The 24336-nt window shown below is 38.2% G+C and overlaps 2 protein-coding genes across 3 annotated transcripts in view; both read left to right on the top strand.

The window, feature by feature from the left end:
• The first annotated feature begins 1842 nt into the window (after nucleotides 1–1842).
• Nucleotides 1843–17892, top strand: BMS1 (BMS1 ribosome biogenesis factor). The gene is made up of 23 exons (XM_072423991.1): nucleotides 1843–1978; nucleotides 3472–3670; nucleotides 5985–6175; nucleotides 6402–6481; nucleotides 6606–6794; nucleotides 7524–7666; nucleotides 7994–8115; nucleotides 8285–8481; nucleotides 8903–9042; nucleotides 9134–9801; nucleotides 10190–10291; nucleotides 10570–10721; nucleotides 11291–11372; nucleotides 12101–12177; nucleotides 12525–12716; nucleotides 12961–13149; nucleotides 13303–13483; nucleotides 13704–13762; nucleotides 15018–15140; nucleotides 15308–15455; nucleotides 15966–16141; nucleotides 16222–16383; nucleotides 16977–17892. The coding sequence occupies exons 2-23, from the start codon at nucleotides 3498–3500 to the stop codon at nucleotides 17202–17204; spliced, it is 3774 nt and encodes a 1257-aa protein (XP_072280092.1). The 5' UTR covers nucleotides 1843–1978; nucleotides 3472–3497; the 3' UTR covers nucleotides 17205–17892.
• A 1390-nt stretch (nucleotides 17893–19282) lies between these two features.
• Nucleotides 19283–24336, top strand: part of LOC140339683 (heparan-alpha-glucosaminide N-acetyltransferase-like) — a 143469-nt gene continuing 138415 nt past the window's right edge. For both annotated transcript variants that reach the window (XM_072424480.1, XM_072424481.1), the window contains exons 1-2: nucleotides 19283–19366; nucleotides 22792–22886. In XM_072424480.1, the coding sequence (XP_072280581.1) occupies nucleotides 19300–19366; nucleotides 22792–22886 (162 nt within the window). In that variant the 5' untranslated portion in view covers nucleotides 19283–19299. The remainder of the gene's footprint in view (nucleotides 19367–22791; nucleotides 22887–24336) is intronic.

The following is a 24336-nucleotide window of genomic DNA, read 5'->3' on the forward strand; positions in this document are numbered from 1 at the left end:
GAACCTGAGAGGGCGAGATTTACTGTACTAAGCAGTCAGTTATTTTAATGACTAATATCTGTTACAAATATTCGCTTTCTTGGCAATTTAAAAAAAAAAAAGACTTTACCAGCATTTTTTGCTTCCCATACCCATAATTAGAAATAAAATTAAAGGATGTATCCAAAAACACCTAAAATTATTTTACATATCCCCAGAAAAAAGGTTCACTTTAACGGGTAATTTCTGCAGAAAGTGGAATTTGGGATTAGGGAAGTAATCACCCATACCAACATGAAGAATATACTGTACAGATCTCACTCCCCCACACCCCTAAATCGCATCAGCCACCAGGTACTCCTCTGTATCCCTATATGTATGTGACCCGTGTTTGGACTGTACCTGACATTTGTCAACCTCCAACTTAGAACACAAGGGGATCTGCTGAATGGACTTTGCTGAGGGGTCCCAGAGGTTCATACAATATATTGTTGGCCCTGGAGCCAGATATCCAACATCGCCTAATGACTAAATCCGCTTTTACCACTTTCTGTGTCTGTATCTCATGATAGCATGGGGCCAAATAAGTAAAATGTAAGAATCTGCTAGTCACATTACATTTTCAGGACCCCCTACACAAATTTAACCCACAGGCCACATGAAAGATACAAAACTAAAGCTATCATCATCAGTGCTGGCTGGTTATATATCAGTCTGCGCTTATCATTCCTGTACCAAAGAGCAGAAACTACACCATACAATGCATCCTGCTAGTTATAGGGGTCCGCTAACCTTCTTTGTACCCCAAAATCTCTGCAATGGATACTTCCAGAGAAATGCAATGCATGTGACTGATAGCCAAGGAGTACATGTTATTACTACATATTCAGGTCCCTACATGGCCCCGTTCTTGAGCTATTGGGGTTCACTGAAGGTAAGTGACCAGCTATGTGTGACAGGGTAGCACGATATGACATGTACAGTTTTTGTATCTTGTGATGGTGCTGTAGTGATGAAATTTTAGGGGTTTAGGAGTTAGCCACAAGAGTCCACCACTTCCAGTTACATTTCCTTTTTCATACAGAGAAATTCGGGTTCATACAGAGTAAGGGAATAGCTATATGTGACTGGGTAGCAGAATATGATGGGTATATTATTTTAATGGTGGGGACAAAAGGCATTCCTACTTGCTCCCACATTTCCAGTTTCAAACATCCTCCCGTTCCATAGAAATTAGGGTTCAGCGAAGGTGTCAAGCTAACCCCACCAGCCGCTCAGTCCCTCGCACCACAGCGTCTGCACATTTGACTCCGCACTGAGTGTCTCTCCCTAGGCAGGGTTCTATGGCATAAGGAAGGAGTAACCACACCGCCACACAATTTCACCCCCAACCAGCATGCGCAGGAGGGTCTGTTCTGTCGGTAAAAATGGAGCATGTGCAGTGAGAATGGCACTTTCTTTATTTTACAAATATAGCGGCATATGCCACAGATCTGTGTGAGTTAAGGTGTCTTTTTATTTTTCACTTTAGTTACACTTTATTGAGAAAAGATCCGATTATTAGGATTTTATGTTGGAGACCCCTTGCAACATGTTACATTCTGGGGGCTAAAATTAAGTTTCATATCAGCTCTCATGGTTCCCCTTGTACTCAAAAAGTTTCACATTTGTACAACAATGGGTGTGGGAGATATGAAGTTTTATACAATTGATGGTAGTACGAATTCCGAGGGTAGGATTTTCTCATAAGACTAAGAAGCTGCAGAGAGGAAAAATCCCCAGAAATCTCTGTACGTATTGCGTCACATAGTAACTCCGCCCCTCCTATGAACAACTTCTTTCTACCATTTACTAGAAGAGCACGCTGTACTCTGTCAAGCACGACAAGTTCCCCCTGGCTGTTGTTTCCGCTCGGAACACTTTAGCAGCCACGCTTCCGGCGGATCTTGCTCCCATGTGGATGATATAAGCTGGTGTGTAGTTTAGCGACAGGGTCTGGGTGAGTTGGAGTTTTTTCGTTCGGTGCGGGTTTTTTCCGATCGTGTGATTTCGTCATGCTGAATATGAAGAGCTGTAGTCAAGGCTGTGGAATATTGATGCTCAGCTGTATTTATTTTGCCCAGACACAGTTTGGGGGCTTGTCCCTGGAAATGTCTCTATCATTGTACAGTGCAGTATGAGTATTTTATTTTATCATACATTATCTTTGCTGAGATTTCCAGGGGACACATGTAGCTACCTGCCTCTTACATATCAAAGTGCTGAAATCACAAATGTGAAAGCATTGGCAGGACATAGATTCTCTCATTCACCACACTCCAAAGACCACAGATCCCCCAGAGCCCCCACATTTGCCCTGACATGTGGAAGGAACACAAGATTCTAAGTTGAGGGGATAGAAAAATGTACATTATCAGAAATTGTTCATAAAGCAGCACCTCAGCTAGATCCCCTGAACTGTAAAAATGTCCACAGGATTTCTTAGATTTCATACTAATTCTAGGACCTACAGATGCATTGGCTCTCAGGCTGGGACCCCATATGTGGGAAGAGGGTGAAGTTTGGGGTATGCTATGAACCATAAAATATTCCTTCCACTCACTGACCTAAATATTTTGAGGTTAAAGTGAATAAACAAGAGGTAGCTTACCAAAGGAGGGTCTTCTGTGATACAGGGTTCATACTGTTGCCAAGCCAAATTTAGTTAATAAAGTAAAAGGAAAGCAGAAGAAGGCTTTTTTGGCAATAGTAATAAAAGGGTTCTTTACTCAAATGAAAAGTAGAATTCTTAAACAAGTCCTCCGCTAAACATAGTTCTCCTATGCTAACAGGGTATCCTATAAATTATTGTTTACATATAGCATGCGATCATATTGAGCATTCATAAGTCTTGTCTCATGGCCTGACGCGTTTTGCTCTATGGCTTCCTCAGGGGTTCAGAGACTAAAGCTACGTACACACTTGCAATGGTTCTCGTCCGATAATCTGCTCAGGGCTGATATCGGATGAGAGTCTGGCATGTGTACAGCGCCCGTTGTCCGAACTACCGTCCTGGCGGATCCACGGATTATGGACAACGAACGATCGTATTAGAAGCAAAGGGGAAGTGCACGCAGCGTGGTGCCGCTCCATCGTTCTCCCCCTCCCCTCTCTATAGAGCAGAACAGTGCTGTATGTACAGCACTTGTTCATGCATCGTGCAGTCCTTAGTCGTTGGAAAGGGTCTTTCACAATTATTGCACGTGGGTACCCAGCTTTAGTTGTTGGTTGATGGTTATACATCATGTAGAGTGATATGCGAGGGAGCAGTTGGTATGTTCTATAATTGAGTTTTAGGATGTAAGGTGGCTGGATATGTGTTGCTTGGGTTTTCCATCTAAGTGGAAGTTGTAGTAGTTAATAGCACAGTCTTAATTGGATGTTCAGTACTTGGGGGAGAACATAGATTATGCAGTATATAAACATATTCTGGATGTTCCTTATATCCCATAGGTAGAGACCCTTTAATACTTGTGAATATGGAGGAAAAAGATCAGAAGAAACACCGCAAGAAAAACAGCGGACCGAAGGCAAGCAAGAAGAGGAATCGACAACAGGCAGAAGGAGTCGGTGCAGAAGAAGATGCCAGAAAAAGGAACCCGAAAGCCTTTACAGTGCAGTCTGCTGTGCGCATGGCAAGGAACTTTCACAGGTCAGCTAATGTTACACAACATGGCCTCTAAATCTACATTTACTATTCCCAAGTCCAACACAGGCCTGTAGAACTGTTAGGTGTCTTTTTATAAAGCAGTAGATCTAACATTTACTGAAATGTTCCCTGGTGGTGATTTTTTCAGGTCTATGTGTTTTAATGGCAGTAATTGTTTCTCCGCCATAGAATGATTTTAGTGAATGTCCGATCCACTGTTAAATAGACCCCTTAGTTTTATCAAAAATAATCAGAACTTTATGCAGTACTAACATAGAATTCAGCACTAGGTCTATAGGATCCTGATTCCCCAATGCATTATTTAGGCGCTGTGGTATACAGTCTCCTAAAAATTAATGCACTGTAATACATCCTGAAGAATGCAAAGGTAGTGCAGTCTGAGTTACTGTGCAATGTGGTGCATTGTGTTGGAGTGCCACCATATCACCCCATCATATACAGTAGCTTCAGAAAGCATTGAGACCACAATCACATTTTTCCATTTAAGTTATATGGCAGATTTTTTTATACTCCTAATTTTTGTACATTTATTAAAAAGAAAAAAATTAAATATCACATTTATGCAAGTATTCATTCTGGTCCCTCCCATTTCTCTTGATCGCTTCTGAGATTTTTCTGCTCCCTGGCTGGAGTCCACCTAGAGTAATTTAAATTGATTTGACATGATTTGGATTGTTGCAAAGCACAAATCTGGCTGAGGCTATAAAAAATGTCTGCTGCATTGGTGGTTCTCAAGAGCATAGTGGCCTCCATAATTCTCAAATGGAAAAGTTTTGTATAAACTAGAACTCCAAGAGCTGGTTGCTTAGCCAAAGTGAGCAGTCTAGGGAGAAGAACCTTATTGCGAGAGGTGATCAAGAACCTGATGGTCACTCTGGCTGAGCTCCAGAGATCCTGTGTGAAGATGGGACTAAGTTCCAGAAGGACAACAATAACTGCAGCACTCCTTCAGTCTAGGCTTTATGGCAGAGTGGTTAGACAGAAGCCTCTCTTGTGCAAAACACATAAAAATCCACTTGAAGTTCAATCTACTTAAAAAAAAAAAAGCACAAAAAGGACCTCTGAGAAACAAGGTTTGATCTGATCAAATGAAGATTGAACTGTTTAACCTCAATTCTAAATGTTATGTTTAGAATTAACAGGGAAGCTTGGTGGTGGCAGCATCATTCTTTTTAAGCATCAGGGACCAGGAGACTGGTTAGGGTTGAGGGAACGAAGAATGGAGCAAAGTACAGAGATATCCTCAATGAAATGCTTTTCCACAGTGCTCAGGACCTCAGGCTGGGCCAAAGGTTCACCTTCCAACATGACCCAAAGCACACAGCGAGGACAGCACAGAAGTGGCTTAGGGACAACTCTGTGAATGTCCTAGAGTGGCCCCAGCCAGAGCCCTGACTTGAACTCTGTCGGAAATATCGGTCTCTGGACAGACCTGAAAATGGCTGTTCACTGACTGCCCCCATCCAACCTTACTGAGCTTGAGAGAATTGGCAAAGAAGATAGGTAAAAAGAGTTCCACAGTCCAGGTGTGCAAAGCTTGTTGTATTATACCCAAAAAGACTTGAGGCTGTATTTGCTGCCAAAGGTGCTTCAACTAAGTTAAGTTAAGGGTCTGGATACTTATGTAAATATTGTGATATGATATTTCAGTTTTTTTCTTTTTAATAAATTTACAAAATTGTCTGAAATTCTGTTTCCACTTAGTCATTAAGGAGTACTGATTTCAGATTGATGCGGGAAAAAAAATATTACTATTGTACTATCGGGCCGCAACATAACAAATTTGAAAAAAGCAAAGTGGATCTGAATACTTTCCGAAGCCACTGTACATAATGCATTGTGCTAATACATAGTGTTTTAGTTAATGGATTGGTGTAAAGGAACTGTTGCTGTTAATTATTTTACATTATGCCTCTACAGCCAGCTTTTGAAAGCAATTTACAAGCACCTAATCTTTATTTAAATAAATTCAAAGTTCTAAAAGGTTTTTATGCCTCTATCCAATCAAGATTTACACAACTCTGTCCCACAGCATATATGTCTGGATAAGCAGGAGATCTAATTTTTCTGCTGCAGAAACTATTGGCTATAGTGTCCACCAGTCACTTTCCTCTGTTGCAATCTCATGAATATAAAATAAAGGAAAAACATCATCAAGGTAAGATCCCAAAAATAATGGTCCAGTAGGGTTTACAGACTTAGAACATGAATACAGAGATCTCTCCACCAGTAATAAAAGAAGCTCTCAATACAACAAGCTGAATAAATAAATCTGTTTAATGTTATTCCATTATAGAACACAGGATCTGAAGACAAAAAAGCATCACATCCCAGTTGTAGATCGAACACCCTTAGAGCCGCCTCCTGTGGTTGTGGTAGTTGTTGGACCCCCAAAAGTTGGAAAGAGCACCCTTATCCGATGTCTGATTAAAAACTTTACCAAGCAGAAGCTTAGTGAAATCCGTGGACCTGTGACCATTGTTTCTGGTGAGACCCATAGATCTTTAGATGTGCATTGTATATCTGTGCTACAGAGCAAGATGTTCTACTATGTCTCTAATATTAAAATCTTTTTTTTTTTTTTCAAACCTCAGCTGATGTTAATTTTGGTCTGCCAGCTTGTTGAATGTTTTTGTTTAATTAGTTTGCTTTTAGCTGTCCTTCACGCACATTGTAAAATGAGCAATTATCTTTTTTTTTTTTTTTTTTTTAGGGAAGAAGCGCCGCCTTACCATTATAGAATGTGGCTGTGACATCAATACCATGATAGATCTGGCTAAAGTTGCAGATTTGGTAAGGAAAATGTTCTCATTAGTATGGTATTCTCTATTTTGTTTTAATTTATATTCTCTGTTTATTCTTTTCCCACTCTATCAAGTGAATAAAATCACATTCATTCTCTTATTTGTTGAAACAGGTCTTGATGCTCATAGATGCAAGTTTTGGATTTGAGATGGAAACATTTGAGTTCCTGAACATTTGTCAGGTCCACGGTTTTCCAAAAATAATGGGGGTCCTCACCCATCTTGACTCCTTTAAAAACAACAAGCAATTACGCAAGGTCAAGAAGAGGCTGAAGCACAGATTCTGGACAGAAGTTTATCAGGTGCTGATAAGATTACTGGAAAATATTAATAAAGAGACAGCTGCTTTATATTCTATAATAAATAATGGGTGCTTTACTTCATTTTTTTTTTTTTTTTAAAGATGTCTGTAACACAGTAGCCAACTGCCGGGGTATAATGTAACTTCTGGGCAGGTGTTACGTCATCCAGTGAATGAACAGGATTAGTCAAGATGGCAGGTCCCTAGGATGTAATGTTGACAGGTCCTACACATACTTGCCTCTTCTCAATTTTTTTTTCAATTATGGAGCTGCACATTTGCAGATTAGTGTAGAATGCTGGAATATTCCATGTATTTTAGCATCCCCTGGGGCTTCCAGGACTAAATTAAGGTGTGGCGGTTATGCCATTTTGGCCTGGTAAGTCAAGATGGCCATATATCCAACACCTGTAAGATGACCTTGTGAAGATGGTGGCACATGTTACAAAGGACAGATTAGTGTAATTAAAACAAAATTGCAAGCACGCAAAGACCTGTCTGGTTGCAATTTTTTTGAATATTTATTTGTACTTTTAAAGTCTATTTAAAACTACTTGTCAGGCTAAGATTAAAGTAAAGCATAAAGTTACTGTGATGTGAATTCACAGCTGCATTGAAACATAATACATTTACTGGCAGTAATAGAAAGTAAATCTCCAAATGTTATATAAAAATGAAATATAATATTCCATATGAAGTAATGTAACCTAAAGATAAATATTCTTTTTAGGGTGCTAAGCTTTTCTACCTCTCAGGGATGGTGTATTCCGAGTACCAAAAACAAGAAATACGTAATCTGGGAAGATTTATCTCGGTCATGAAATTTCGTCCTCTAACCTGGCAGACTTCTCACCCTTATGTTCTAGCAGACAGGTGAGTTATAAATTATTGCTAACAGTCAAGGTGCTATATTTGTATCATCCTTTTCATGCTCCAGCTCTGCACTCCACATTCCTCTTCTAGGATGGTGCCCAGCAACATCAATTTATTGCATAGGCACTGTCATGACCAGCTCTCTTCAATTTTCCTAATGCACTACTATTAGTTCCTTTGCTTAGTTTACAGTTAAGCTATGCCATTTCTCGGAAAGCAGATTTTTTTTTTGTATGTGTGTGTTTTCCAACCTTTTTTTTTTTATGACATTTCCTGTGACTTACACAAGTAATATTCCTTTTATTCCTTTTTTTTTTTATTACCCAGGATGGAAGATTTAACTAATCCAGAAGATATCAGAGTAAATCCTAAGTGTGATCGCAAAGTTTCTCTGTATGGTTACCTGCGTGGGGCATATTTGAAGAACAAGAGCCAAATTCACTTACCAGGTGAGTTTAAATATGTTTTCTTTTAAAACCAATGGTCAGTTTTGGTTCATACTTGTGTGACCAGATATTTGTGAAAATGTGAAATTCAACACAGATTTAGGGAGAGAAATGCATTTTTGTCATAGAGTCCTATCTTATCTTAATGCTTTTATATCTGTCTCCGCTTTAGGTGTTGGCGATTTTGCGCTCTCAGATGTAAGCTTCTTGCCTGATCCATGTCCTCTCCCAGACAAACTTAAGAAGCGTTCACTAAATGAAAAGGAGAAAACAATCTACGCCCCTCTTTCAGGTGTTGGTGGTGTGGTCTATGATAAAGATGCAGTTTACATAGACCTGGGACCACATCATATTCAACTGGAGCAACAGGTATACATGTTACTGCAAAAAGAGTACATTGCTGCGGGGAGACCATTGACTGTTACCTGAGCCCATACTCCAGACTTTTGCTTTTCCCTCCAAGAAATGTTCTAAGAAAACTTTTTTTATTTTTTTGTACACCCCATAAAATTGGAAGCTTTATTGGGGGATTTAGCAACTTTTTAGGGTATAAGCCCAGTGGTTAACTGTGTTTCACAAAGAATGTTAAGAGGAAAAATGCAGAACTAGACCAGTCAATCATTTTTAATATAAATGTAACAGATAAATAAAAATTAGAAGAATTTTTTATATCTTTGCCTTTTACTTGGCACAATAGCTAGTACACCACTAGCTAAATTTTTCTTGTAGACAATTTATAATAAATCAAGCTATAGAATTAAACCATTAATTTGTGATGTTTTTTTTACAGCGAGCGGCCAAGCCCTCACATGAACTGGTTCAGAGCTTGATTTCTACAAATGTCACTATTGATTCTAAGATGTCCACTAGCAAAGTGTCCTTATTTACAGACTCCAAACCTCTGGGCATTGAGGACGTTGAAAAAAAGGAGTAAGTTTTTTTCTTATAATTTACCTTGCACTTTTAGATAATCTACTGTCATTATTAGATTTTTTTTTAATTACTAATTTCTGTCTCACAGCTTTGTGATGCCCACTGAAGAGAAAGTGATAGACACTAAAACTGGGCGCATTCGTCGCAAAGCAGTGTTTAAAAATGACAAGGATGGGGATGATGATGAAGAGGATGTTGAGAAGGAGGAAGACCAGGATAACCTTGATGAAGAAGATAAAGAAATTGAGGAAGAGGATGACGACAATGATGATGAAGATATGTCGGAGGAGGAGGATGACATTGATGATGAAGATATGTCGGAGGAGGAGAAGGATGATGATGATGATGATGATGATGATGATGATGAGAGATTTAAGGAGCAGAAGCTCACCCCAAGAGCAGTAAAACGTATAAAAATGGAAGATAAAAATAAATCTTCCACATTTGAGATGCTTGCCTTTGCTGACAGTGATGATGATCTAGAATATGGGGACAATGAAAAAAATGGTGAGGAGGAGGAGGAGGATGAGGATGATAAAAAAACACATGTATTGGATAGTGGAAACTGCACTGGGGAGGATGGAGTGTCATCTGATGAAAAAGACATGGAGCCTGAGGATGAAGACTCTGAAGAGATGGAAGAAGTAGAAGGCACCTCTGATGAAGAGGAGGAGGATGATGATGATGAAGAGAACCTACTCAAAGATGATGATGATACCTTTATTGAAGATCACACTGCTTCTGAAGACACAGTAGGTGAGTAATACACAGAGTTTAAAACACTTAATGTTAAATATTTCTTTCTGCCTCCTGTAGTAAAACGATTTAAAATTGCACAGGGCGAGCAGGGCCACTGAAACTGTTAAAAGCTGAATTCCAAGCAGGTGGCTCAATTCAAAACTTAATTAACACGTGTGGGTTATTTTACCTGACGTGAATTTATTTTTCTGTGCTTCCAGTACAGAGATCACAAAGCATGGCTGGCAATGAAGAAACTAGAATTTAATCTGATTATTTGCATTTTTCTTTCCCCAGTCTTAGAAAGTTTAAGTTGCTTTACCTTCCCCCAATCTGCCAATAACTGAAATGTGTTTTTAATTCATTTGGACTATACACCATTCATATTTATATTTTCGTTTTGTAGGTGCTTTAAAGTGGAAAGAAGACCTGAAAAAGAAAGCTGCAGAAGTCTTCCTGCGCCATCAACAGTCTGTTCCTAATCTCCGAAAACTTGTTTATGGAACAGGTAAGTTAGCTTACCTGTGTGTGCAGATAAGGCTGAACTTCATTTTTACTAAAAGATTTGCTTTCAAGATAATATAGATGGCATTTTGTTCAAACTAACCAAGTAATAAAAAAAAAACATTTTTCTTTTCAATTTTACTGTTATTTTTACATGTCTTTCCTATGTAGGAGAATTCAATTTATTGTCTTGTCCTCTGACACAGCATTTACTTGGGAGAGATATCAACTAAAATGAAAAACTTTTAACTCTTTTTGTGTTTTGATTTTCATTACTTATAGTGGCTGATGAGGAAAAAGAAGCTGACGAAAAGGGAGAACTAGGTGGCTTGTTCCATGTCAGTCGTCCAGAGAAGGAATCTAAAAGAGCAGCAAATGCCCTGGACTGCTCTAAATTTGTGGTTGAAAGCCCTCAGGACTGGGATGAGGAAGAGGTATGCATATACACAAATACTGCAGTCTTTTATAACTGTATTTGCAAAAAGAAAATAAAGAAAAGAGAAGATCAGCCGACATTATCCAACTTTATTCCTTTATTTCCCCTACCCCACTATCTTGTATCAATTCTTGTAATTTTTAGCATTCAAGAAGAGCCCAGGAAGGATGGGTTCCTGTCTCCTAGACCAACTTGGGTTTGATGTGCTTGAGGCTAGGAGTAAATCTTTTATTTGGATGCATGTGGTGTTTAACATTATTTGGCTGACGCAGTTTTTTTTTTTTTTTTGCACCCTTTTAAATAATCTGCCTGATGGGTAAAGAGTATATTGGGTGGTAATATATTGATATGCAGTCTTGATATCAGCAAGGAATATAGCTATGTGTTGGTAATAGCAGTGTACCAATTGTCCCCTTCTGAGAGGGAAGAAATTGTTCACAGGTAAATTCATGCAATATAAGCCGTATTTGGTTAGGAATGCATTAGCATGTAACTGGCTCAATTTGAACAGAATGGTGTGTGAGTTTGTGTTGCAGCTAGGTATTTATTTTTTTTTACTTATCCTAGGTAATGGACTGCATCCGGGACTGTTTTGTAACTGGCAAATGGGAAGCTGATAAAGATGCAGAAAAATTGCTGAAGGAAGATGGTAAGTGTTGCAGACGTCTAAAAATCTTTACATTATTGCATGAATGTAATGGCCTGTTGAATTCAGTGACCGGTTGATCAGCATCCTCCATTCCTGGAAGCTCAGTCTCAACCTCCTAGAAACTCTGAAACCTGTAATTACGGTCAGATCTGCATGCATGATTGGAACATCTTGAGGTTTTTAAATGTCCATACTGCCCTTAAACTGAGATATTTTGCATGGTAGAAACCAGCCAATGACACTTATTCCCTATTAAAATACACCCATTTGGGGCCAGGTTATAGTCCCATCCATCTGAAACTGATAACTTCCATGTCTTAATCCATAGGTGCCCTGAGCTTTAATATTCAACTTTATTTATGTTTAGGGTCAGTATCTTGTTTTCAGGATCATTGAAGTGACCACAAAAAAGATACCATGCCATCCACATATTTTTGCTAGGTGTCAATAATATTTTTATATATATATATTGTCATGTTTTTTAAATTTTCAGTACTTGACAGAAATAAGAAAGTGACCCCAAGGCCAGGATGATGTTTACCAGGTGTTGACAAGGCTTCAGACTTATCCTTCTGGATAGATGCTCAGCCATGCAGTAGTTTAGCCTGTCAAAGGGTCTGGTCATCCAGGTCTTATCCATACATTTGCGTTTTATGGGGTTGACAGCATGTCTTCGGTGAAAAAATAGAGGGTTTTTGGGGTAATGTCATATGTTTTCTTATTTGCAGATGAACTATATGGTGATTTTGAAGATTTAGAGACCGGGGAAGTGCACAAGGGCAAACCGGAATCAAAGGATGAGGAGGTAAATACATTCAACTAAAGACAATAATTCTCTTTAAAAGCATCTCTTGTTCTATTGAAATATTCAGAATATCAAAATCTGTTCAATGTCATTCCAAATTCCTAAAAGAGAACATATGGAGCATGTGTATGTGTGGATTTCTGTTTTGCTGAGTCTACTATTGATTAAACAAAAAACATTGCTTTCCAATGCATTGGCAAGGAATAGCATTGTTTTTAATATATAAAAGCAAGAAGGATGAAAGAGCTGTATTCTGCCAAGAAATAATCCCAAGTGGCTTCCCTGCTGTAGTGTGTTTGTTTTTTTTTTTGTTATATGTTTACTTACATATTTCTTGTATCACACAGATTGATGATGAGGATGAAGAAGGTGATGAGGAAGCAGGGGATGAGATTGCCCCTGCGGATGATAAAGAGAAAAACCAGCGCTTGGAGAAGAAACGTAAGCTAAAGGAGCGGTTTGACATGGAGTATGATGATGGCGATGGTGAAGCTACCTACTTTGATGACCTGAAGGGCGAGATGCAGAAGCAGGCAGAGGTCAGCAGAAGTCTATTTAAAAATGTTCTTCTTTGTTATTGTTTAAAGCTAAATTTAGTTTTGTATCCCCTGAATTAAATGGTTTTATTTGCATTGTATTTTCCTGTCATGGTGGAGTGAGAAGTCCTTTAAAAGTACTCATTTTCTGTTCCTGAACTTTCATTGTGTTCATCATGACCACTGCATCTACAGTATGCTTCATACTGTTGCCACTTGCCTCTCATACTGTCTTATTTACCCCCAGCTGAACCGTGCAGAGTTTGAAGACCAGGATGATGAAGTCCGTGTGCAGTATGAAGGCTTCCGGCCTGGCATGTACCTCCGCATAGAAATTGAGAATATGCCTTGTGAATTTGTAGTAAACTTTGACCCTCATTATCCAATGATCTTAGGGGGACTTGGAAACAGTGAAGGAAATGTTGGCTATATTCAGGTAAAGCAATCTAAACTGCTTGTGTATTTGTGTGTGTGTGTTTTTGTGTATCAAACTCATTTAAATATTCAGAGTCAAAATATAATAGTTATATACACTTGCTTGTTTGATATACGGCTTTATAAATACAGTGTTGCTTGTAATTATCTTTAGATGAGGTTAAAGAAGCACAGATGGCACAAAAGAATTCTAAAGACCAGAGATCCCCTGATCTTTTCCCTGGGTTGGAGGAGATTTCAGACTGTCCCACTTTATTATATTGAGGATCATAATGGACGCCACCGGCTTCTTAAGTACACACCAGAACACATGCACTGCGGAGCCACTATATGGGGTGAGTACTTTTCATATTACAGGTGGACTGGATCCAGTAAATCTTTAGGCGTATTCTTTTGCTTGTCACAACTGCATTAGTTGATGAGTTTTATCTCCCTGCATTCCAGGTTTAAACTAAAAAATGTATTTATATTAAATTGTAAAGCGTTTTGTTTAGAGTGTATTCTAGTTTTTTAGTAAGATAATTTACATTACTAATTTGTTTCATTTGTCTTCAGGGCCCATCACTCCCCAGGGAACTGGATTTCTGGCTGTTCAGTCTGTTAATTCCACCACAGTAAGTGTAAACCACATAGATGTAGTGATGTTTTTGGCAACCAATAGAACCCCCGTTCTTCTGGAACTTAAACTGTAAACTGTAACGGCTAAGGGTAATAACTGCTGGGACTTGTAACCTCTCTGTAGCTATTGCATTGTGAATTGCATTCTGAGAAATGCCTCGGTGACTAAAATGTATTGAAGTTACTGGCATATTGCATGGGTTGTTATAATTATTGAAAAGGATTTATATAGCACCAACATATTACGCAGCGCTGTACATTAAATAGGGTTTGCAAATGACAGATACAGACAGTGCAGGGTGCACTACCTGGCACTTTTCAGCACCCACCTGGCTGTTTTTGGTTGGTTACTAAAGAGTTTGGTCACAATACAGGGGCTGCCCCCCACCTACAATTTCTTCCCATCCGGGTTAAAAAAAATTCTGGGTTGAGCACTGCAGTGATACAGGAGGGGGAAGAGGACCCTGCCCCGAAGAGCTTACACTCTAGGGTTCATGTGAAAAGATTATTTCAGGTCAAGGACATGTAATAAGACTGTTGTTTATCACTGAAAACTCTGATAAACATGTGGTGTGGTCAGATAAGCTGTAATTAAGGACCCCCTTTCAGTTAGGAAAAATAGCAGTCCCCCTCAGAATTATTATTAGAAGACATTGTGTTCCATGATTCCTGTAGATATGTTTATATGTACAAATGTATAAAAAATGGAACAGCCATGTGGCTTGTAAAAGGTCTTAAAAGCTTTGTTTACAGTGATGCATTTATTTTTTAAGCTCTAAGTACAGTAACACATTCACTATTTTTATATATAATGAGCTGATTGCTGTTAAAGGTGACTAATGGTTTTCTGCCTTTAGTTTACATAACTTTTCACTTTGTAAGTTGTGATGAGCAACAGGGGTAGTGCCAGTCATACTAGTCACACCCCCCTAGGCTCAGCTATTTACAGTGGGGCTTCTAACACACTGCTTCTTGAGTGCTACCTGTATCATGCAGACTGGCCTTTGAAACCCCCATTAAAGTAGTACAGTTCCAGGTTGGGGTGTAGTGATGGCTGTATTTGGATGTACACTTGTGTTGAATCTGCATTCTGCTGTTTTGTTATCACCAGCCCCTCTCAAATGATAGGTTAGACCCTACCACCTTTTACATGTCTGAGAAGGTACATTAGGTAGTACTGTGTTTTCCATGACAGCTGATCAGTAATGTACACATCTGGATTTCTAACAGGATTTTAACTCCTTTCTTAAGGCTGATTTCCGTATAGCTGCTACAGGTGTTGTCCTAGATCTGGACAAGTCTATCACAGTGGTGAAGAAACTCAAGTTAATAGGATATCCGTGCAAGATATATAAAAATACTGCTTTTATTAAGGTAACATATTATTGCACTGCTTTTTTTTTTGTTTGGGGAATTTGAAGTGTTCTTTCCCCCTTTATGTGCATTGTATATATTGTACATATCAATTAAACCTCTCCCATTTGTATAATAAAGGATGACTTGGACCTGCTCTAATATTACTACTTTTTCTTTTTCTGTAGGGAATGTTCTCTTCTATTCTTGAAGTGGCTAAATTTGAAGGTGCCTCAGTGCGTACAGTGAGCGGTGTTCGAGGGCAGATCAAAAAAGCACTACGAACCCCAGAAGGTGCATTCAGAGCAACGTTTGAAGACAAGCTCCTAATGAGTGGTGAGTAAATGATGTTTCCCCATAAGTGCAGTATTCTGGATGTCATCTTCACAGGCTGGATAAGAAGTATGATAGTGGAGTAGTCAAGCATTTCTCTTAACTGTACTGTATATTTGATTTACTGAAGACAGGTTCCCTTGATAGTGCTTTATTTTGTGAAAGGAAAGTTTATTCATGCTTGGAGGCATCCAGATGCAATATACTGCTGTACAGGTCTTCAAGAAACTATAAGAGTTACCACATTGTATTTATCTTCAGATAAGAGCAGCACATTAGCCGATAAGTAAAACGAAAGCTGATTGTTAGCCATTTATATTTCTTTGATTCCCTGCCACCATCTGTTGGAGCTAGAGGGAATGCAGGCATCATCCCAGTGCAAACCTAAATAGGATGTTTAAGTAATGAGTTGGTGTTTTATGTACTTTAGTGTATGTATTGTCTTTATGTGTACAGTTCTGTTATGGGTGTGTGTAACTTTCACTTATACTCTTGCTTTCTCTCTCCTATTAGACATTGTATTCCTCCGCACTTGGTACCCAGTCACTGTGCCCACCTTTTATAATCCAGTTACCTCACTGCTGAAACCTGTGGGGCAGAAAGAGACTTGGACTGGGATGAAAACAGTTGGACAGCTCAGACATGAGCTTGGCATTAAACAGAAACAACGAAAAGATTCCCTGTACAAGGTATTCATAAGCTTTATTCAAACTGGAAAAAAAACAACAAACAATGATTTTGAAAATAAATATTTTTTCTTCTGTTTCAGCCTATTATGAGACAAGAAAGACACTTTAACCCACTCCACATTCCTAAAGCTCTGCAGAAAGCTCTGCCATTTAAGAGTAAGCCCAAAATGATGGAGAAGAAGGGCAAGGTGACAAAGGACAAACTGCGGCCAGCTGTTATTAGAGAACCTCATGAACGGAAGGTAGGAGCACGGTCACTTCTCATAACGAATTCCTAATACTTATACTGTTAAAGAAAATGCTATATATGAAATGCTGTCTGCCGTTGTTTGGGCTAAGGTTTAGCCATATGAACTTTAAGGCTTTACAGGGCACCATGGTTTCTGAGTAATCATGATGCATTTTCAGATTTTGCCACACTACTTATGAAAGCAACTGGTGAATTGAAAGTTAACAAATAGTAAGATGCAGCTGCAGGATACAATTATTGCATACATGGCTACATCACATTTAGTATTCAGTATTTTTGAAAAATAGCTTTAATTTGTTTTCCTAAATGTTTACATTGATTTTAAGGATACACATTTGATAGGCTGTGATGATCATTATTGGATGTCAATGCAAATGGGTTCCCCATTGTTGGCTTTGACTAGAGCTGTCAGTTGTTGGAGTCTGAAAGACAGGAACATGCACCCAGTGTACAAAAACATAGACTACCATTTCATGGCACAGTGGACTTGTATCTCGGAATGTTATTCTTCAGATTATATATACTTAGCAGTTAAATTTAGTAGAATATTTTAATAACATGTTCTAATTTTGTATCTCCCAACAGATAAGTGCTCTCCTTTCAGCTTTGGGTACAGTAAATAACTACAAGAAACTGAAGGCCAAGACAAAACAGAAAGCCCAGAGGAAAGGGTTTTTGCACAGCAAACAGAAGGAGGAGGAAGACAAATTAAAGAGGCAGAAGGAGGCCAGGAAAAAGCTGTTCCGTGCGATCGGGCAAAGGGAGAAGAAAAAGCAGAAGTCAAGCCTTAAAGGCAGTCAAGAACACAGCTGACAATTCTGATCTTTATAGATGTACAGGTCCATTCAAAGATGTCTACCCACTGCAGGATTATTTTTTAAAACTTCCGATTTTATTCAGTAAAGCAGTACAAAGAGCAGGGGAAAACTGCAACATAGAGTAACAGCCAAACAGAGTTTAGCTTACGCTAGCCTCTGGGTTCTATGATGCTGCTCTTGGTACATTTTTTTGCATGCTTTAAATGGCCTGTTGGTATATGGACTTTTTACTGCAGATATTTAAAACTCTGATTAAAAGAAACAACTGTATATAACACAATGTTAAAGCGTATCTAAACTCAAAAACAAAAAATATATTGCAGGTTTTAGAAGTCCTTGGATGTGGTTAGCTTCCTTTTTCTACCCACACCCAAGGACTAGAAATCTGCAATTTATTTTTGTTTATGGATCTACATATGCTTTAAAGGTTTTTTTGCCCCATGATGGGCACAATTAAGACACTGTACAGAAAATAGATTTGTGAGGTGCAATTTGGTCTTTTTCTGGCATATTATATTTTGCAAAAAATGGATTGTCATACATCTGTCACTGGAAGTGTCAGTTGTGTGAAGTCATGACACCATACAGATCTACTGGCAATTCTGTAACATGATATTTGTCAACTTGGACTTTTGTGAATATTCACAATAATAATAAAAAGTGCCTCTCCAAATATATATATATACAGCTCTATAGTTTGCCTGTGGCTTTCATTTATTCATATTGCTTCTCCGTACATTGCTCTGCCTAAAACAAAAAAAGTTACACTTTATCCAAGCAGGTTGCATAAAGCACAAACTTTTTTTTTGCCTCATTTTGAAAATGCAAAAAATACCTAGTTATTACTACCAGAAAATCTAGTCCTGTGTGTTCTTGTCTTAGCAGCCCTGAAAAATGTCACATATGATGTTCTGTGGAACACTTCTATATTTCTGTCCTGGGGGATACATCTGATTCCCTTTATAGTCTCAGAACTGGAAGTGAGCATGGAACCTAGAAATGATTGAAATGAAATGAAATATTTTAAAATGTGTTAGGGTGCCGATGCCTATATGGCCGTACCACGTTGGTGTTATTGGCTTGGAGTAAGGGTATTTCAAACTCTTTCCAGTGTTTAATACTTATGTTTTAAAAGCCTAACAATCTAAGTTTAGGTCAGCTGACTGAAAACCATGCACATATCTCTATATCCTGAACATCCTCTGCAATATGAATATGAGCTCTGTGGTGGTGTTCTCCATATGAAAAATAGGATTTGTCTTTCTGTTCAGCAAGATTTAAGCCCTCTGCTTCAGCACAGTGTGGTCAGAAACATAACCCCACCCTTCTCCTTGGAAAAAGATCTCAATGTTTATATACTAATAGGCTCAGTGCTGGTCCTCACCTGTTATGAGTGTAAGTGAACAGAGGGTTAATATTACTGATATCAAGACTTAACATCTGTTTCCTATATTAAAAATAACCATTGAGGCTGGGGATAGGGTGCTGTAATTTTTGCAAAGAATTGAGCACTGGTTTCATACCTCAATATATTTAATATATTTTCTGTTAACACCTTGGCTGTAGGTTTAGTTTTTATATTTATATTTTGATTTTATAGTTCACTCTGTATATTTTGAGCAATAGTCAAAATGTCCTCTCCACTTTTATAATTTGATGTGTGCACTGGTCAGAGGTGTGCCACAGTTACATTTCCTAACTATATCTAAATTTACAATTTCCACAATAATTAAATAATAAAATACATGATAAAGGATTTCAAAATTTTTGCAATTACTGACTGCTATTCTTTGGTCCATTGCTATCCCCCAACCCCCCCCCCAAATTAGACTATAGTGGTACATGACCAAGGGTACAATGTGCTTTAATAAAGTTTGCATTGCTTGTTTTGCATTCTGCAGTGCATAGTTCTTAAGCTCATGTGAGTAAAGTGTTTAATTACTGGACTTTACCCATTAAATATCGTCTGACTTTTCTGCTCCTTGGTATCCCAGATAATGTGGTAGCTAATTATGAAGCAGTACAATGTTTAGGGCAGAACAGTGTGCTTGCATTTCCAAAGAGTGCAAAGCTCAGTAGGAGTTCTCACCATGGCAGGGAAACACTTTGCAGCTCTGCTCCTTGTGTTAGTGGTTTGTTTGGTGTGTTTTACTGCAGGTAAGGATGATAATAGGAAAAATTGTCTTCTGTCTTAGTACAACTTGAGCGAGACATTTAAATTCTTCTTCCTATATTGGGAAATTAATGGAGACTGTCATTGCTGACCTTTTTTTATGCCAATTCTAGTTGTCTGACTGTACCTGGCTTTAGTATTTCCATTGCCCTAGGAGGTGTCTGCAATACAATAAAGTTAGAATACCTGTACAGTTGTTTCAGGGTAGTCGAGTCCCATTACAACTCGCTTTCATTTGAGTGGGGTGTGGCAAACCTAAATAGTACATTAGAAGATAGTCTTTTCCCCCATTTTGCCCTCCTTGTTTCAGGGAAGTAATACAATATTAAACACAATATTTATTAATACAATTTATTAAACACAACACCTATATTTGTATCAGCTTTCTACCATCCCACTATATTTTGTCCCAGCTTTCTAATGCCTGCCTCCTTGTATTTCCCATTTTCCCAAAGTTTGTTGTGTTATGATCCCTTTGTCTACTGCCCCCTGTATTGTAACCCAACTTCCTATTCTCCCATGTTTTGTCAATAGTGTAAGGCTATGTACACACATGCAATGGTTCTCATCCGATAACAAGCTCAGAGCTGATATCAGACGAGAATCTGGCGTGTGTATAGTGCTTGTCGTTTGTACGACCGTCTCGGGAGATCCACCGATGACGAATGATCGCAAAGCAACTAAAGGAGAGCGCCAACTCTCACTGATGACAGCCAGGTGGGTACCAAAATGTTCCGGGTGGTACACCTGGCTTAAAGGGGCTGGGAAGAATTCAGCAGTAGTTGGCAACACTTTTTACCCTTCCAAGTATTCCTCTGAGAAAAACTCTATGGCTATGTGGTCATTTAAGCTTAAGGGGACATAACAAACATCTCAGTTACTGGTATATTTGACACCGAGAATGTATCAATTTTAAAATACTCCCCAACACCTTTACATATGTCAACAATTTTTTCCTTAATAATTATGAAATCACAAATACTAATAGACAAAAAAGTAGACAAATAATTATTTCATCTAAATAATGTGTATATAATCATATTGGTAAAATATAATAAACAATAAGGTTTTATTTGCTGTGTTCATGATGCTCTGAAGCAAAATATAAACATATTAACAGTATGGTTAATAAAAGTCAAGAGAATACTAGCATCGCACACAAGGATAAAAGTAACATTGTTTATAGCAGAACTACAGGGGACTGATATATGGTATTAAGTTATCTTAAACAGTGGTCACTTGGCAATGCATGGTTAGTTGTATTCAATACAATGGGCAATCAATCAATTAAATGGGCAATCGTTACATTATGCAAACAGTAAATTATTACAACATAGGGCAACAAGTGGGTCATCATAACAATATTCAGGCAATAAACAGGAATTTTATGACAAAGGATGCTTACAACAGTTAGCTTTAAATTGCCTTTTTATTTATTTTTTTCAAAATAAAAAGCAAGTAATGCTGTAATTGCTTTTAAAAAGTGTCAGTGGACTCCATCTATAAGCACCGATCTTCTGACCAAATCTTTGTAGACATGCTTCTAAATGGGTTTGGTGAGGAGGACCTTGAGTGGTCTACATGAATGAGGCTGTACTGACCACTATTCTATATGAAGTTAAATACCATGGTTTGATGAGTTTAGTAAGGGGGAACGTGATTGGTTTGCATGACTTCAGACTCTACTGACTACTGTTCAATATGAACACATCTTGATCAACATTAGCTCCATAACTTCACAAATGATCATGTGGCTGAACAGACAAAAATATGCTTGAACACTCTCCATACATCTTATGGAAAGCCTTCAGAAAAAAGAAGGCTAGATGATGCTAGAAGTTTTCTAGCTGGGAAATAAGATAGACTTTTACTGATTTGCTGCCATTTCTAATGCGTTTGGCTCATCAAACAGTCACTTTTCACTTGTTTATGGTGGTGCTAATGAGCTACTAACTTACAGAGTGCTGAAAAGGTGGATGTGACTGCTCCACTTACCCTAAGTAGTCCAAGTATTATAATGGGAGAAAAACAGGTAGGTGAATTGAAGAGGTAATTATTATCACCCAGTATTTTTTTATAGTGCCGAAATATTATGCAGCCCTTTACAAAGACATAGTCATGTCACTACCGGTAGCTGTTCCTCGAAGGAGCTCACAAACTAATGTCCCTACCATAGTCATGACATTACCACAGTTTAATGGTAATTTGGTGGAAAGACAAATAACCTAACTGCATGTTTTTGGAATGTGGGAGGAAACCGGAGTACCTGGAAGAAAGCAAACGCAAACACGGATAGAAACTGCAAACTCCATACAGATAATGTCCTGGCAGAGATTCAAATGATGCGATCGTGGTAAATAAAGCTAAAAACAATGTGAGATCCCCCCTATATTCCAAATAGATCCTTGTTCAGGTATGGTACCTGTGTGGCCAGTACAAAGAAGGCAATGTGTGTACCCCATCACTTATTAATATAACATACCAGGCCCCAGTACATTTCTTCAACAGTGGGGGCTCAAATCCCATAGGGACAGCTTTGAAATTCCCAACATTTGGGTATAACTACTGAATACTTTGTATATTGTTCACTACTCATCCCTGTAAACCAAAGAAGCTGGTTAGATTCTTCTTTACCCTAAATACAATATCTCGGATCACTGGAACATGCCTGATATATTAATAACACTTTCTGAAGCATCCAATTACACTCAAGAAAATTAAAGGCATGTTTAAGAGGAAGCCTTCTTTAAATTCCTGGGATCTTTTGGAGGTGTCAACATATTGTTGTTGGAAATAAAGATCCAAAGGGCAACTAAACTAATAAAAGGAATTGAGGAGCTCAGCTATGAGGAGAGATTAGCTGAACTGAACCTATTCTCCCTTAAGAAGAGACGTTTAAGGGGGGATATGATCACCCTGTATAAATATATAAATGGTTCATATAGAGAACGCTCTTCCCAATTTTTCACTTTAAGGTCAATATAAAGGACAAGGGAAGGAAAAGGAATATAATCTCCGGATAAAGAAGGGATTCTTTACAGTTAAGCCTGTGAAAATGTGGAATAGGCTCTTTCAGGAAGTAGTTTTGGCAAGTATTATAGATTGCTTTAGGAAAAAGCTGGATGATTTTCTAGAAGCACAGAATATAACTGGGTATTATATATAATATATAAGTTTTAAAATAAAGACAACAGAGAGTGTTGATCCAGGGAACATCCCCTGTTAGAGCAAATTGAACCAGTTTTTATTTTTTCCTTTCTCTGAATCAATGTCCATAAGGTTTTATTATTTAGGGTATGTTTATTTCCCTAGTGGTTGAACTTGATGTCTTTTTTTAACCTAACCAACTAATTTAACTATGTAAAGGCTTTCAAAAAGCCATAACATAATTTATCTTTTTCTGTCAAAGCTGAAGAACTAGGATTGGATGAAGCTTTGTTAACCGTGAGAAATCATTTTCCTGATTACATAACTCTGCTTTATGTCTCTGATTACTGCTATCAGGTATGAATATGTTTGTAAGATGTCAAAATTTAATTTCCTCCCATTGTTTTGTTCTGATTTTTTTTATCAGACTGTCACTTCTGGTATAGTAGAACAAGGCAACCTACTTGGGGTGCACAGGTAATCGAGATCCTCCAGATTGCATGTGTGAGGTTGTGTAAAGGCCAGATAGGCCTTTACACAAGGAGATCTGGACAGGTCTATAGAAAGACAACAACAACTACTGATGTCTGTGGTTTTGTGCGAGGAGGTAGAGTAGATTCACACTGATGTAGTAGAATCCAGAGATGCTGTGGTGAAGGGTATGCTGCATGTGACATCAGCCAGCATGGCCAGCTTGCCAGTGGGTCAGTTAAAGTCCCGGGAACATATCATTAGAGGGTAAAGGAGATAAAATTTTCAGATCCATTCTCAGACCTACACTATCAGTACAATGAAGCTTGAGGACTATGTCCAGCATTATATGGTCATAGAGTGTTAGGCAGTTCCTGGATGATGAAGACATTGATGCCATTACTTGACTGTCATATTCCCCAGAATCCAACTGAGACCCTCAGGGACATTATGTATCTTTCCATCAGTTCACTGGTTCCCTTATCCAGATCTGGCAGAACCATTTGTTTTCTCATCAGAAGCATACCCTCTGGTTGTCAGGAATGCATACAGGCACATGGGGCCATACACACTGCTGAGCCACATTGTGAGCTGCTATGATAAAAAGTTGATGACATTTATGCAAGTTTGATCATTCTTTAATTTTAGTTTTTTTTTTTTTGATTTCCAGTGTGATTTAAATCTAGCCCTAAGTGGGTAAATTATTTTGGTTTCTGTTAACTGTTTTTACATAATTTTATTTTCAGGCACAATACAAATTTAGGTATTACATATATTCAGTTTTGGGAAGAATCCAGATTCTGGAAAATGTGCAAAAATACTGTGATACATATAATACAATGTCGTATAGATAAACAACTGTAGATGTATATCCATATTAGGTCAAGTATTTAAATTAAGCATCTTCGTGTGTATAATGGCAACACCGCATAGAAGAAATCATATGGCCATTGTGGATTTTGTAGGGATTGATTTAGTATTTCTTTTTTTGGGGGAAAAACTACTCTGGCTACAAAGTGCACTATGGATATCTAGGGACTGCAAAATACATCAGTGCATTAGTATCATATGGATACTTGGGTTTCCCATTAAATTCTGTGTTACTGCATATGTATTAATGTGAGCTGGCCCCAGTGCCACTTTCTTTGTCCAATTTTGTTGCTGCTCTGGACAAAACAATTACCAAGTGCCTTGAGACAATGAATATCCTTGTGCATTTATTATTCTGTTTTTCATCCCATTTAAATAAAACTGTATATGGTATTATAAAGGGCCATAAAGAGTAGAGCTTGTAAGCGTATAATGAGAATATATTTGTAGCTGTTTTGTATATATT

This window comes from Pyxicephalus adspersus, chromosome 10, assembly GCF_032062135.1.
Source record: "Pyxicephalus adspersus chromosome 10, UCB_Pads_2.0, whole genome shotgun sequence".
Lineage (NCBI taxonomy): Eukaryota > Metazoa > Chordata > Amphibia > Anura > Pyxicephalidae > Pyxicephalus > Pyxicephalus adspersus.

Bases quoted from the DNA above. Each gene is read 5' to 3' on its own strand.
- BMS1 (XM_072423991.1), top strand. From the start codon at position 3,498: ATGGAGGAAAAAGATCAGAAGAAACACCGCAAGAAAAACAGCGGACCG. The intron at 8,482-8,902 runs GTATACATGTTA...TTTTTTTTACAG, and splicing joins ATATTCAACTGGAGCAACAG to CGAGCGGCCAAGCCCTCACA. The intron at 10,722-11,290 runs GTATGCATATAC...TACTTATCCTAG, and splicing joins AGGACTGGGATGAGGAAGAG to GTAATGGACTGCATCCGGGA.